Here is a 13,810-nt window from a genome sequence, read left to right on the forward strand (position 1 = left end):
GTTGGTTTGCCTTAAAGTCACTTCACTTCCCTCCTCAATTGAAACACAATCTGTAACATTCATTTCTGATGCAGCTTTTGTGATGCTTAATTGAAAGTTCATCATCATGTGCATCACTGTTATGTCTTATTCGGACTGCATGGGTCCTGGGGATGTGGTGGAGTATCTACCTGGAGAAATGAAATAATGGAAAACTACAAGAGCAGAGTTAAATGCAGTAAGTGTATTCTTCTGTTCCCAGTTTTATCATTTGGGGAAGCCCTTGCACGTACGTTCATCAAGTCAAATTGATTTCTGAGCATGTCTCCTACAGAACCTCTCTGCTTTTTGGCATGTGTAACTGTGGGTTTGGGACCCGTGTCCTCTCAAACTGAAGGAAAGGGTGTCTCCAACTGAGGTAACCCAGGCAGGGAGCAACTCGGCCACAGAAGCAGATGTATCACAGCATCGCCAGCAGCACTAGGTACATCTTATCTGGCCTCCAGCTGTGTCTCTTAACAACACACTGGTCCTTTGTAGGTCCCGTGCCAGGTTGGCCCTAGGCAGGTATCTCAAAGGGTGCCAGGCATCTATATTTAGGCAACTGAAGCCTACTTGGTTTCTAATCTGAGACTTGCATGGGAGTTTTAGAAAGCAATTATTAGACTGTAAATGAGAGTGAGCCTCCTCTATCAGGGTCTGTGCTGATGGGAGGATTTGGGTCAGCAAGATACTTGTCTCTGCCAGAAGTGCCTTTTGCATCAAGTTTCATTATGGAGCCACTTGATTACTCTTAATCCTGTCTTGATCTAATTGATCAAGAGTACAAAAATGTTTAAAAGTAGCCACAGTCTTTTTGGGGTGCTGGTAGTGCGGGAGAGGGTCTAAGGGCTTGGGCAGGGAGGCAGGACTTGTTAGTGGGACTGAAGTAGGAGCTGGCAGAAAGCTGTTTTCCACTGGCAAAGCTGTGTGCAAAGCACAAATCTGTCTGCTGCTGAAAGCCAGGGACTTCTTGACACAATGAATTGGCAGCAAAGAGCTGAATTGTGCCATCTTGTTCAACTTTTGCCTGCGAGTGAGACCTTCAGTTGACCTTGATAATGAACCATGCTCTTCTGCAAGAGGAAAGGAGCTGAAAGCTGGCACTCTGAGCACCATGTGCTGCCAGGCAGGGATGTCTGTGCCAAATGCTGTTTTGTTGTGTGCTGTGGAGGTGATGGAGATGGTGAAGCTGCTGCTTTGGTCTTGAAAGACTGCATGAGCAGCGCGTAAGCCCATGTGTCATGCTGGCTAGTGTTGCTGCCCGAGTCCTCTTTCAAAGATGCCAGTACGCTTTGAGCATGGAAGTTATCAATCATGCTGCTGTCAATTTTAACGTGCTTTGTGTGGTTTTAGAATGCAGTGCTTTTAATATTATGCATGTCTTGAGGATTTGTTGTGCCTCTGTTGGATGTTATGACAACATTGCTTCACAGAGAAAGGAGGGTCCAAGACTTAAAGCCAAGAATGCACAAAAAAAAATATCTACTTGTTTAAACAATGCATAAGACAACAAAATGAACTTTGTTAGTAGGAAAAAACTTTTATTGGACAGTAACACAGCAAGTATAGACATTAAACTTTTTCTGTGGTGATCTAAACTACTTTTATAGATGTAATGGCTGAAACATTCTGTAAAGTTAATAAAAATGATACTGGGTGTTATCGGTAATCTGATTTGTGGATACTTTGGGAGGGTGCCTTTCTTCACAGTCAAGTGTTCATTTTCTCCTCTTTCTTGTGCTGCTGATAGGGTAAATAGCACAGCAAGGGAAGAGTGGTGTCTAGTAGAAAGGGCTTGTTTCCAAAACTGTCACCCTTGTGATGGAGATGGTCTCTGTCTCGCAGTGCTTTGGGAGTGGGGAGTGAGACATGGCCAAACTGCAATCTTTTGTGATTTTTCTGAAAAAGATGGGGCAATGTGTGTGGTATTCAACTTCATGTCATAGCTTTTGCATTGCGTGGTGAGAGTATTGAAAGGTTTTTAAGAAGGGGATAATTTGCACCAGAAGTATTTGTACGTCGTATCTAGTTTTGGAGCCACTTCTTTCCCTCTTTTCTTTGTTTTGCAATCTGTAGATATATACAGAAGAAGAGAAGTTGACCTTTTCTGACATTTGGTAGTTCAGGTAGAATTTTTAGTGTGGCAGTGGCTTTGTAGGGTAGTTTGTGCCTCTTGTCCTGGTATTCTGGTCTTTAAATTTTTCATCACTACACTGATGTTGGGACTGGTAGAAACTCTTGTGCTGCAGATGCAACATCTGGGCTCAGGTGTGACTAGAGCTCACGTATGGTGCGGTGCCAATAAAGGTTGTAATACAAAAGATATTGTCAAAAAGACAAGGATTTTGCATGTTAATAATATCCCTACTTTTCTTTCACACAATGCTTTTTCTTCTGTTTTCATATTATACCTGCCTGTTGCTTGCACTGGTGGCTTCCAGGCTCCTGCTGTGGCAGGTGCCTGTACATGATAAATAATGTTTTAATTTGACTTTTACTCTTATCTGCTTGGCTGTATTCTGTTAGTAGTTTAGTGTTCATAGTGTATTTCTCTGGTGATGCTGAAAAGATGCTCTCATGTTGGATGCGTGGAAGGTGTGAGGTTGGGCTGATGTTCTTGTCTGTGTGCTAGTCCACTTCTACCTCTGGCAGTTCAGTGTGTAAGTTTCTTAATTGTTTGGCCTGCTTTAAAACCTCCCAAGAAATTAAAAAACAAAAAAGAGGAAAAAAAAAAAAAAAGGGCTGGAAGGTATTTTATTTGTTGCTGACCTGTTCTACCATCCCGGATTGTCAAGACTGCCTGAGAGCCTGAGGTGAGGCAGCATTGAATCCTTTCTCCATCCCTGAACAAATGTCTGTTCAACTTATTTTTAAACTGATAAACGGGGTTTCCAGTGTCACAGCATGCTTTCTTCCAGGGCTTTGACTATCTTCAGTTGTGTTTCATCACAAAATCTGCCCTAGCTCTTTGCAAATTGGTCTGCTCTCATTCTTACTGTAACAGCCCTGCAAGAACTCCTCACCTTCCTCCCTCTTAAACATAGCAGGGGACTTCTTCCATGGCTCTGAGCTACCTGTGTTCTCACCAGCCCTTTCCCTTCAAATCGAAACCCAATTCCTTTGGCTTTTCGTGGGCTAATAAATAAGGTGCAGTGGCAGGTGGCTTGTGTGGACTTTGTGGTCTCTCCTGCCTCCGCTCTGATCCCGTTGTACTTGTGCTGCTGATTTTGACCTTTGCTGGGACCACTACCATGCGCTTGCCTTTATTGACCTTCACCCTTCTTAACTTCTGGAAATGCTCCCAGTTTCTCGAGGCCTTTGGCTGCCGCTTTCCAGAAGGCTTGCAACTCCCTTCACTATGGTGTTACCAACATATTTTGAAAGTACAGCTTGCATTATATTTTCCAATTTGCTAAAAAAACCGCTGAAGAAAACCAGGCCCAGAACAAATGCATGTGGAAGCCCTGTTGAAAAGCTTCTTCTTGTTGAGGCCAGTCATTGACAAGTAACATCGTTTTTGGGATGGTTTTTGAGCAGCGTACGCATGTGGTTTATGGCAGTTTGCTGTGCAGCATTCCTTCTGGAGTGCTTGTGAGAATACCCACCAGGGTCATGCCAGGACCTTGCTGAAATCAAGGTAGGTGTTCCCACCTATGAAGCCAGGGTCATTCTGCCAAATAATAAAATGTAGCAGTGCTCTTCAGAAATTACTTTTTGTACGCTGGGACCCTGTGATAATGGGTTATTGCTGATATTTTGCTGAATTCTGCAGTGATTGGAATGATTTCTGTTGTAAACTGAAAATACAGTGGTGGAATAAATTTGTGTGCAAGGTATGTGGGTGTAAGTAGGAAAAGTACACATGGAAATGCGCTTTGAACTGTAATAATAAAAAATACTTATGATTAAACATGTTATGCTTTTCCTTTCTGGAAGTTTTTTTCCTTTTTGGAAAAAAAGTGACTTCTTTCTCTGTATTTGTAAACCTGTGTGGGTGATAGGACAAAGCAGAGTGGGCTTAGATTTTGTTTAATTAGCAAAATGAAAACAAAAAGCGAAATCTACACTTGTGCTTCCACAGAGATAATTCCAGGTGTAGTGCTCCAAGTGGGGTACAACTTGCTGGTGCTGTCTCAGTACGCAAATGAACTCCATGAAGCAGAAGACTTGAAGCTGTGAACTGTGACAGTTCGATATTAAACAGGTATCATATAGTCTTGCAAACTTTCTTTGACCTTTTTTCCATGGAGCTGTTGCACCACTCTTGAAATTTTTTTTTTTTGCATTGCTCAGTAGTTAATTTGTTTATTACGAAAGTTAGACTAAGATTAAACAAAACTGCTAATGCTTTTATGTAGCTTAATGAGAAGAAAATGTTTCTGAAGGATTAAAACCACTACAGAAGTTTAAAGGGAAAAAAAAATAAAATAAAATTGAAGTCCACAACAGACTCAGGAATTTGTTCCGCTTATTAATTGAAAACAAAAGCTAGTCACTTCTGTTCCTCTGTCCCCAGAATGTCCTCCTTGCATTGTTCCAGATTTCTTTCATTTTGCCCCTAGAGATTTCCCTCCTCTGTACTTTCAGCTGAATTTATTTAGGTTACTTCTGAGTCCCCGTCCTGCAGCCAGCTGTCATTGGGAATGAAGTTGCAGGGTCAGCTTCATGGCTTGGCCTTCTCCGCGGCTGCCTGAAGCCGTCTTAAGCATGAGATGTAGGGAGGACCTGAAAAGCTAGTTCCTAAAAATTTTCTAGCATTAATTTATACATGTGCAATAACTTTAAGGTCTTGTGGCATTTTTTCAGTGTGTGTGGTGGCTGGTAATAGGACCTGCCAGCCTGAGAACAGCTAGATGAAGTGTCCAAAGCACAGCTGGAGAGAATGTACATTGTATTGGTGCTTGGTGGCAGGACCCAAGATGCCTTGACCATGTTCTGTATTTGTACATTTGTACAGATTTGTAGCTGAGCCTGTTGTCTCTTTTACCCTTCTCTTGTGCTGTATTCCCCAGACCTCTGCTCTTTCCCTAGTTTTTGCTTTTGTGAATGATGAAGTTACTGAGAATGCAGTAGAGCATTCAGTGCAATGTGGGGGTTGAGTACAGCCAGAGTCAACCGAGGCTCTGGGGTGCTGGGGGGGAGAGTGAATGTGTGAAATGTTCACTGTCAACGTGTCGTGCTTCTTTGTGAGCTGACACTTGCTTTCTGCCGCTTGGCAAATGGAGAAGACACCAGAGCATCCAGCTGTGCCACAAATCCATGTCTCTGGCATCCACATTGTTAATGATCTGGCCACTTGGTGTGGGCCAGGTTTGGTTGCCCCTATTTTGGGAAATAAACTTTGCAATAATGCAAGGCTGGAGATGCGAATTCCTGATGCATTTGCCTGTTATGGCTTTCCTGGAAAGATTTTTCCAGTTGACCTTTTGGAAACAAATGAAGTGGATTTTTAATGAGTGTAGAAATTGTGAAACTTAATGATACAATCCAAGAATTTTTAAAAGTCATCTTAAGTGGTTTTGTTTAGTGAGTGTACTTAAAAAATGTGAACCAGACAGATCTGTCACTGAGCATAGTCTTCAATTTGAGAATTACAGCCTGCTCCAGAGTTATAAGATAAGTGCATGCGGGGCAACTGCTCTTTCTCAGACTTTTTTAATCAAAAGGCTTTTTGTGGGGGAGGCTTATTACTAAAGCTATCTGACCAGCAGTTTTTTGTAGCAAAGAAAAAAAAAAAAGCAGCCTCAAGGGTAATTTTCTATAGCACTGTTACAGTGCTTTGTTGTTTACAACTGAGAGAATGAACAGCCAAACGGATTCTTATTTTTGTTTTCCTTACTTTTTTTTCGCATTGTGTGCTGTTGTGATTATTAGTGGGTATAAATCCACATGTAAGATTTTTTTTTTTCTTTCTAGAAATTTTTTTGTGCATCACCTTCTAATGTCTTCTGAATTACTAGTCACTTCTCACTTCAAGACAGTTAAGTGAGGATCCAGGTCAGACTGTAGTTAGTCTTTGAACCAGGAGGGATGTTACTAGGATCAGAGTTCATGTGCAGAAGAAATGAGATAGAGAGGAGTGACTGGAGAGACCTGTAGATCCAGAGCAAGGCAGTGAGTGTCCCGAAGGTTTGGTAAGCCTGTGGGAAATCGAATGCCCCAGATGTGGTAATCCTGAAAAGAAAGAAATGTGTAATGAAGGTGCTTGGTTGAGTGGATCAGGTGAGAACCAGAGTTGGTCTTGAGAAACTGACAGTTGCTAGGTAACCGTGCATGTATGTCAAGGGTATAAGATCACAAGGATGAATTTTCAAGAGTGATGCTGTAGCTCAGGCAGCTGAAGAAACAGCTGAGGAAGCTGGACCTCTACCAGAGCCAGGAGCTAAAGATCATGATAGTAGAGTTTTGGACTTGAGAGTGTTTTGATGTGGTTGCAGGGGGGAGAGATTTGTTCTTGCAATCAAACTGTGAGTCCCTGCATTGTTTATTTTGATCTAAGTGACTGCATAGTCGCTGTAGTCTGCTTATATGATATTTGATACAGAGCAAGAAGTTGATATCCTGTAACCTTGGAGTTGACATCCTGCAACCTCGAAGTGCATTGCTGTTTTGTTTGGTTTGGGGCTGGTTTGCTAGTGTTTTACAGGGAGGATGGGAGTGAAGGATAGTGGTTCTGCATTGGAGGGGAGAGTTGAGGATGAACAGGAAAGCTCAAAAGGGAAGAAAAAGTTTTGTGTGTTTTTTTTTTTTTTTTTTTTTAATATGAGCTTAGAGCTGATCCCTGAGATGCTGGGGTTTTGTTGCTTGTTGTCATCAACTTTATTTTTTTTACACTAGAGTTTGGCTAAAAAAAGAAAATCATTAAAGCGTTTTAGTCATCAGACATTTATGTTGTAGGTTAGCCATCTCCAAAGGAAACTTGGCTAGAGTTTGTTATTAATTTTGAGTGATTTCTATTTCTCTCCATAGATAGATGCCTCTGTAAATGCAGGTGGTATTTTCCTTTGAATGTAAACACATTTATGTGGCACCTGTAACTACCGTTGTGGGTTTTTTTACTTCATGCTTTAATATACTTTAACGAAAACACAACTTGTCTAGCTTTATTTGCTTATTGTATGTGAGTTACTAGCTTGAAGCTAGGTTTGTCGGAGCAGAGGTGCCTTGCTGTTTTGAGAGCCCCTGCAAAGGGGCTGTGCGGCACTAGATGGCGCTCGGTCTCCAACTTTCGTATTTTACCAGTCAAACTCTGCTAGGCTGTAAGGAAAAACCACTAGCATCATACTAGTGGTGACATTCCTGTAATTTGCGGAAGTTCTGTCTCTTTCACAATGTGATCACTTTTGAAGACTTCTACTCTTGGTGACAGTGTTATTTTACATTGAGTTTTAAGTAGGCTTATACAGATTTGGCATTTTTGTTTTGCTGTTGAGAATGGCTTACTGAAACTGTATAAATGAAACTGCTAGGGCAGATTTTAAAGAATGGTAATTAAGTAGATTTCCTCCAGGGTTTCAGTCTTGTCTTGGTATTTTTTGTATTACTTTGAGACCTTTGTGGATTGCAGAGATGGGATTCTCCAAAGTGACTTGAGCACAGATTACACTGAAGGATCACATCGCTTTCTGCAGCCAGAAATATTTGATTTGTCCAGTTGGATTCATCACGTTCTGGTTCTTTTTAAATTGTTGGTTGTCACTGCTGTGATTACTAATTCTTTTTATTTTTATAGCTTGTTACAGCTCTGTCATTCCCCATCTTTTATCTCTAATCGCTGCATGGAGTCCAGTATATAATTAATTTAGCCTTACTTTCTGACGCAGTACAAGCTCAGACCCCACAAAGCTCACTGTGCACTTAATTTTTTTGGACTGGGAGAGAATTCAGGTTTAGGAGCTCGCACTGCTTCTCAAAATACTGAAACTTTACAAAGACAGGTCTAAGGGTAGGATTTCCACACTCCGATAAAAATATCTATGTTTACTGTTAAAAACACAAAGGAAAAAAAACCCTGAAAATCCTATACCATTTCAGGGTGTGACACAATCCCTCTGCCTTCTAGAATAACATTCGCTTATTTTGCAGTCATAATCTATTGCTTCTGCACAGCGGCTCTTTCTGCAGATGTGTGTCGCCTTCTAGGCTGCTTTACAGAACTGTTGGAAATAATGATCATTACCAGACAGCGTGTGTTGGTAGTGGACAGAACAAAAAGTATTTTAACGTGGCAATTCAAGCTGCTTTTTCCAGCTGGGTGGAATTTAAGAAAATATGAAGGATAGATTTTTTTTTTTTAAACTTCCACCCTTAAATTTAATAGTGTATCAAAGATCACCCATTACCTGCAGCTTGCACAGTGTACGCTGTGTCTTGGATTGAATAGTCCCTGTCAGTTTGAGTAGTCTTCAGCTGCGTAGGCCTTTCAGTACCAGGGCTAACTATGCTGGCAAAATTGGGGGTGGTAAGGGAAATGGATTTTGGCAGCTGTAGCGGTGATGCTTTTCTGTTGTAGCTTTTACCCTTGAAGCCCAAAGAACATTCAGAAAATTGTCCAAGAGGAGTGCTCACCATTACAGCATATGATAGCAGGTAGTAATCAGGGGTGGCTAAGCTCAAATAGCACAAGGGCTTGTTTCAGAGCATTCAGCGCTGGGTTGGCCGTGTTGCAGTCTGAGGGAACATCAGGCTGGTCTTTGGCAAGTGGAAAAAAGAAAAAGAAGGGCTGGAACAGAAAGACTTTCAAACCTGAGTTTGGTGCCTGGGGTATGCACATTAAAAGCAGAACTATCCCTTTATCACAGGAGTTTTTTTCTAAAGCTTGTATTTTGGATATTTCTTGTAAGTAATGAGAGTAACAGGTATTGGCATCTTGACCAATGTTGGTATCTTCTTTTTAGGTCTGTCTATGATGGAGAAGAACATGGTCGTTTCATGGAGAAACTGGAAGCACGAATCAGAAACCATGATCGTGAGATTGAGAAAATGTGCAACTTCCATTACCAGGGCTTTGTGGACTCCATCACAGAGCTGCTGAAAGTGAGAGGAGAAGCTCAGAAGCTGAAGGTAAGGGAAAGCTGTCTAGACCTCGTCCTGGGCAACTTGCTGTAGGTGGCCCTGCTTGAGCAGGGGGCTAGGACCAGATGACCCAAACTCAGCCACTCTGGGATTCTGTGAAACCGCGTGAATGCCATGTTTTCTCCTTTTGTCTAGAGCGTCTCTCCTCTAGCTAAAAAATAAAGAAAGGTGTGTATAGATCTTCATTCTTCCTGTAGCAAATAGGTTAGTCATTTGAAGTTTGATAGTTATTTGGGCAAACTGGAACAGTGTGGTATATTAAAAACACAAGAAAGATTAAAGCTAACCCTGTTCTGCATTAGGAAAGCTATTTTTCCTGGTATACCTTATACCATGTTCTTAAGCAAGAATAAGCTCTACGGTCAGAAGTAAATCTGCTGTAGCAGCATCTACTCTAGTGCCTCATCCAACACTGAATTCTCATCACAGGTAACATTGTCAGACAAATCAGCAGATCAGTCACGAGGTGTCTGCCCAACGTTGGGAAGTGGAATGTTAATATTTAAAAGCAAATGAACATCAGAGCATTGTAGGGTGTTCAGGTGTAAGCAGGAACAGTAGTGAAAAATAACTGCTAATTTCACTAACTACTAAAAGACTGAGTAAACAAACACACAGCTTGATTCTTTTTTTCAGTAGCATCTCCAGGTTTGGTTGGCTTAACTAGAAGGCAAAATGGTTAGAGCTGGGGAAGAAGAAAGTAAAATGATTACAGGTACGGACTTTCCAGGTATTGTGGCCTTTAAAGCTGTGCAGAAACATGAGAGAAAGATGGAATTTACCCATGTCTTGGAAAAACTGTGTTTAGTAGTATCTGGAAAAAGCCATTTGTAGTATCAGAATGTGGGTAAGTGGTGAGAAGGAAAGTAGGCAGGCTTCCGGGGAGAAGAAAGGACCTAGAGGTGTTTCTGCATGTAGGGGCTGGGTGAGCTTGTGGTTTGTTTGGCTCCTGCGCCTTAAAATACAAATATTTCACAATTTGGGGTGTATAAAAAAGCACAGCAATGAGTTAATTGGTGTCAGAGGCCAGAGAACCTTCCTCCTTTTCCTACACAAGTTAGAACAGAGGCAGGGGAGACCACTATGCCATCCCTTGCTGCAGCAACAAGGTGTGACCTTGACATGAAAACCAAAAGCAGCCTCCCAGAGCAGTCACTTAGTGACTGGAGCTGAGTTGTGTGGCACCCAAAAAGGCATGGTCTGACTCCAAAGACCACAACAAGTCTTTCTGGCAGAGGGGAGTCTGACCTTTTAAGGACCTTTCTGGGACTCTAGGAGTGTGGAAGACCCTTCAATGTGCATTAGAAAAGATGAAGTTATAAATAAGGGGGGAAGGGGCAAAAAAATCTCAGAAAAGCAAGTTTTCTTGAAAAGAAGGAAGAATTCTAACTTCAGTGTGCTGACTGCTGCTTTTCATATGTTTATTTATTCATTTTAAGCTATGTCTGGCATTTCCTCGCAGGTGTCTAGCTTTACACACACAGGTCTCCATCCCACAAATGGAAGAGTGCTTGCAGCAGCAACTTTGTGGGGGGGGTGTCCTGACACTTGAAGCACCCATATTACTACATACGTATTATTTCCATGGCAAGGATTCATTCAGCAGTTGATTGCAGGATGAGGCTATTGGAAAGACCATGGAAGTTGTTTTTTTTTTTTTTTAAAAAGCTATTGTTTCTAGCCAAGAATTCCACATTGTTTGTTTGCAAAGGCTTGTTGCTGTTTCCCATTCTACAAACAGCTACTTTGTTGGTGGCACACTGTGAAGTCCATCTCTGTACCCTCAGGATCTCTCTTGATTTCCATTACTATGTGATCTATAAAACGGCACATGGGAAAAATATACACAGAAACTTATTTGAGAAATACTGAGCCCTCTTTGTAAGGGCTTCCCCAGGGAATCATCCATGGGTCGAGTGGTGAGAGTGTGTTTTGTTCCAGCTATTCATTCTCTATTTGATCTTGGTCTTTTTCTCAATAGCGCTTGTCTTTGAACATACGTGCAACCAGCAACAAAATAAATGCCTTCCCTATTGCATCTCTAGGATGTATCTTCACTTGTGTGCTTTTAGCTTTGGGATGTTTTGTATAATATCGTGCTTGCAGAAATATTGGTGTTCATTGTTTTAAGAATGCACATGCTAAATGTGAGCTGGATGCATTATCTTCCCCAATTCATGTGTAACACAGCTGCCCTCTTCCCCCTGTGCTGTGACGCTGTGTTTCAGGTGGCCCCAAGTGAACTAAAACCTAATCTGGGCTGGATTGCTGAACCTTCTCACCTGCTTTTGTGCCCTGTGAAGGACTAGCACTCATTTGGGAACTTTATCTTCTTGATCAGCAGAGGATCTCCTCTGCAATGAATTTCTGCATTAGGCAATATTTTGTGTTGTTTTCAAGAGGTGCTGTGTCACTGATTAGTAATCTCTATATGGATAAAAAAGTAAAGTTAATTGAAAATACACAGGATACATTTTTAAAAAGGCATCTCCTTCCTTTGGATGATATTTAAACTATAACGTTTTTTAAACCAGAAATTTTTTTGCGTTTGCTTAGTCTTTTTTTTTTTTTTGAAACTATATAGCTTCACCATGACAATTCTCTTTACTTTTGATTTCTTACATGTTTTCCAAGGAAAAATATTGTTGTTTTGTTGGTGGTGGTGTTTGTTTTGTTTTGTTACACATCTTCAATGTTTTTGTATCTTGTGCTGCAGAATCGTTCTTCCTCATTAGGAAATGAGCAGCCTGATGTTGACCTGTTCTCAAACCTATAAATGCATGGTGCTGTTGGGTCTCGAGAACCAGGTACCAGTCTGTTACAGCTTATAAAGATTCCAGTGGAGTTTAAAAGGGCAAAGATAGATTATACATTAGCGTGCTTCAACTTGGGAAACTTGACTCGAGGCATGAAGGGGAAAGGATCACAGCCACAGGGCTGGTGACAACTTCAAGAAATCACGTAGTCTGTCTTTTCTCTTAAGCAAGTTCTTCTTCAGCTGTGTCATACCTGATGGATTTTTATGTAACATCCTCTAATGTTAGTCATCGCCCAGGTACTGCTGTCCTTCCTTCTCTAGGAAACTTGAGTGGCATGATTGAAAAGCCTTTTTTAGGTCTACTACTGTTTGGCCTGTCAGACACAAAAGAGGGATTATTTCTCTTAGTTTTGCAGCTGTCGTCTTCGGGTTAGAGGAATGTTCTTCTCTGGTCTTGTCCTCTGTAAGATAGGTAGCCCCAGTCCATCCTAGAGGGTTGTGCTTTCTAGGCATATCACCATTATTACTTTCCTACTTTGAAGGTCCTTCCAGCTGATGGTGTTCGGGGCTGTTTTGGTGATAAGCATGGTTTCTACATTAGGACAGGCAATCAGGCACCAGTGAAATGGTGCAGAAGGGTTATTTCAAGCACATTGTAGGATTATGTTCATGCATATTTGTGTGATGGTTGCTTTCTTAGTAACAGCACGGCACTGGCTGTTCCTCAGTTTCATGGACTGTGATCACCAGGACCATTTTCAAAGAGCTACAGTAGAATCACTTGTTGCCTTGTTTTGTGTAGCTAATGATCTCTGCTCAAATTTAGTTCTTCCCACCTGCCACTATCGAAGAGCAGTTAATAAAAGGGGTTTTCTCTGAAAAGACATCTGCAATTCTAACCCTCTCTGCCAACAAGTCATAAGATCTATGAAATTATGAGTGTGACAGGGGGAGAAAATTAATAAGGAAGCAACGTTTATTGCTTAGTGCAGTCAGATTAAGGTAGATTTAATTAAACTGAGGCAGCTGGCTTAGTGTGAAGGGAAGATCACCTTCACCCACGCAAAACCAAGCGGGGGATCTTGGTGCCCCACGATGTGGGATGACCTGAAAGCACAACAGCCGTGCAGTGGATTCCCATGGGGTTGCATTAATGAGAGGAGAATGGCTGTGGTGGTGGGTAATGAACTCCGTCCTTGAGTGCACCCTCCGGATTGGAAAGTTCATGAGTTGCCAACTTGAAGGATCACTCCACAGTCACCCTCCCTTTCGTAGGGAGGCTGGAAATCAGCAGTAGGTGGGTGTTGGACAGCGGGATGGAGTCGGCACAGCCGCGTGGGGTCATGGTGGTGCCCTTCGGATCCATTCCCAGGATTCCTCTGCAGCGCCCTTTGCTCCTCTCTCTCATCACGCTGACACTCTCTAAATGATAGCAGAGTGATGTTTAAAAACCCCCAAACCAAAGCCCTGCTCCATACCACATGTTCTGTATATAGATAAATGAACTGATGACTTGAGCATCCCGTAAGCCCCTTGTGTGATCCCATCGTCTCTTTCTTCACATGTGCCCACCTGTTGTCTGTCCCCCCTTGCTGTGCGTCTGTCTTAGATTATAAAATCTCCTCGTCTGAAAAGCTTCAATGTGTCTACAGAGAGTCTATATAAATAGTCATCTATTTTTTTCAGTGTATGGATGTAGACCTTAAGAATAAAAGAAAACACAACTCCCTGCCCCCTGAAAACTCATAGTGTGCAAGGGCAGAATATATTCTTACTTTTTTGCTTTAGCTGGAGTTGATATGTAATTTTAATAGGAGACTAGTATAGCCTTGGCATTATTTTAGGAGCAGTTTTAAATTACCCTACATGGATTCCTTTTTCCTGGTGGGATTTTCAGGATATAAGCAAATAAAATAATCTTTGGAAGAGATGCAATGCTCCTGCTTGTAAAATCTC

At 41.7% G+C, this 13,810-nt stretch overlaps 1 protein-coding gene across 6 annotated transcripts in view; it reads left to right on the forward strand.

Moving 5' to 3' along the window:
• EXOC6B (exocyst complex component 6B) overlaps window positions 1-13,810 on the forward strand; it is a 306,436-nt gene that overhangs the window by 43,740 nt on the left and 248,886 nt on the right. For all 6 annotated transcript variants that reach the window (XM_037388258.1, XM_037388288.1, XM_037388268.1 and 3 more), the window contains exon 2: window positions 8,919-9,084. In XM_037388258.1, the coding sequence (XP_037244155.1) occupies window positions 8,919-9,084 (166 nt within the window). The remainder of the gene's footprint in view (window positions 1-8,918; window positions 9,085-13,810) is intronic.

The sequence above is a fragment of the Falco rusticolus genome, chromosome 1 (genome assembly GCF_015220075.1).
Source record: "Falco rusticolus isolate bFalRus1 chromosome 1, bFalRus1.pri, whole genome shotgun sequence".
In the NCBI taxonomy this organism is placed as follows: domain Eukaryota; kingdom Metazoa; phylum Chordata; class Aves; order Falconiformes; family Falconidae; genus Falco; species Falco rusticolus.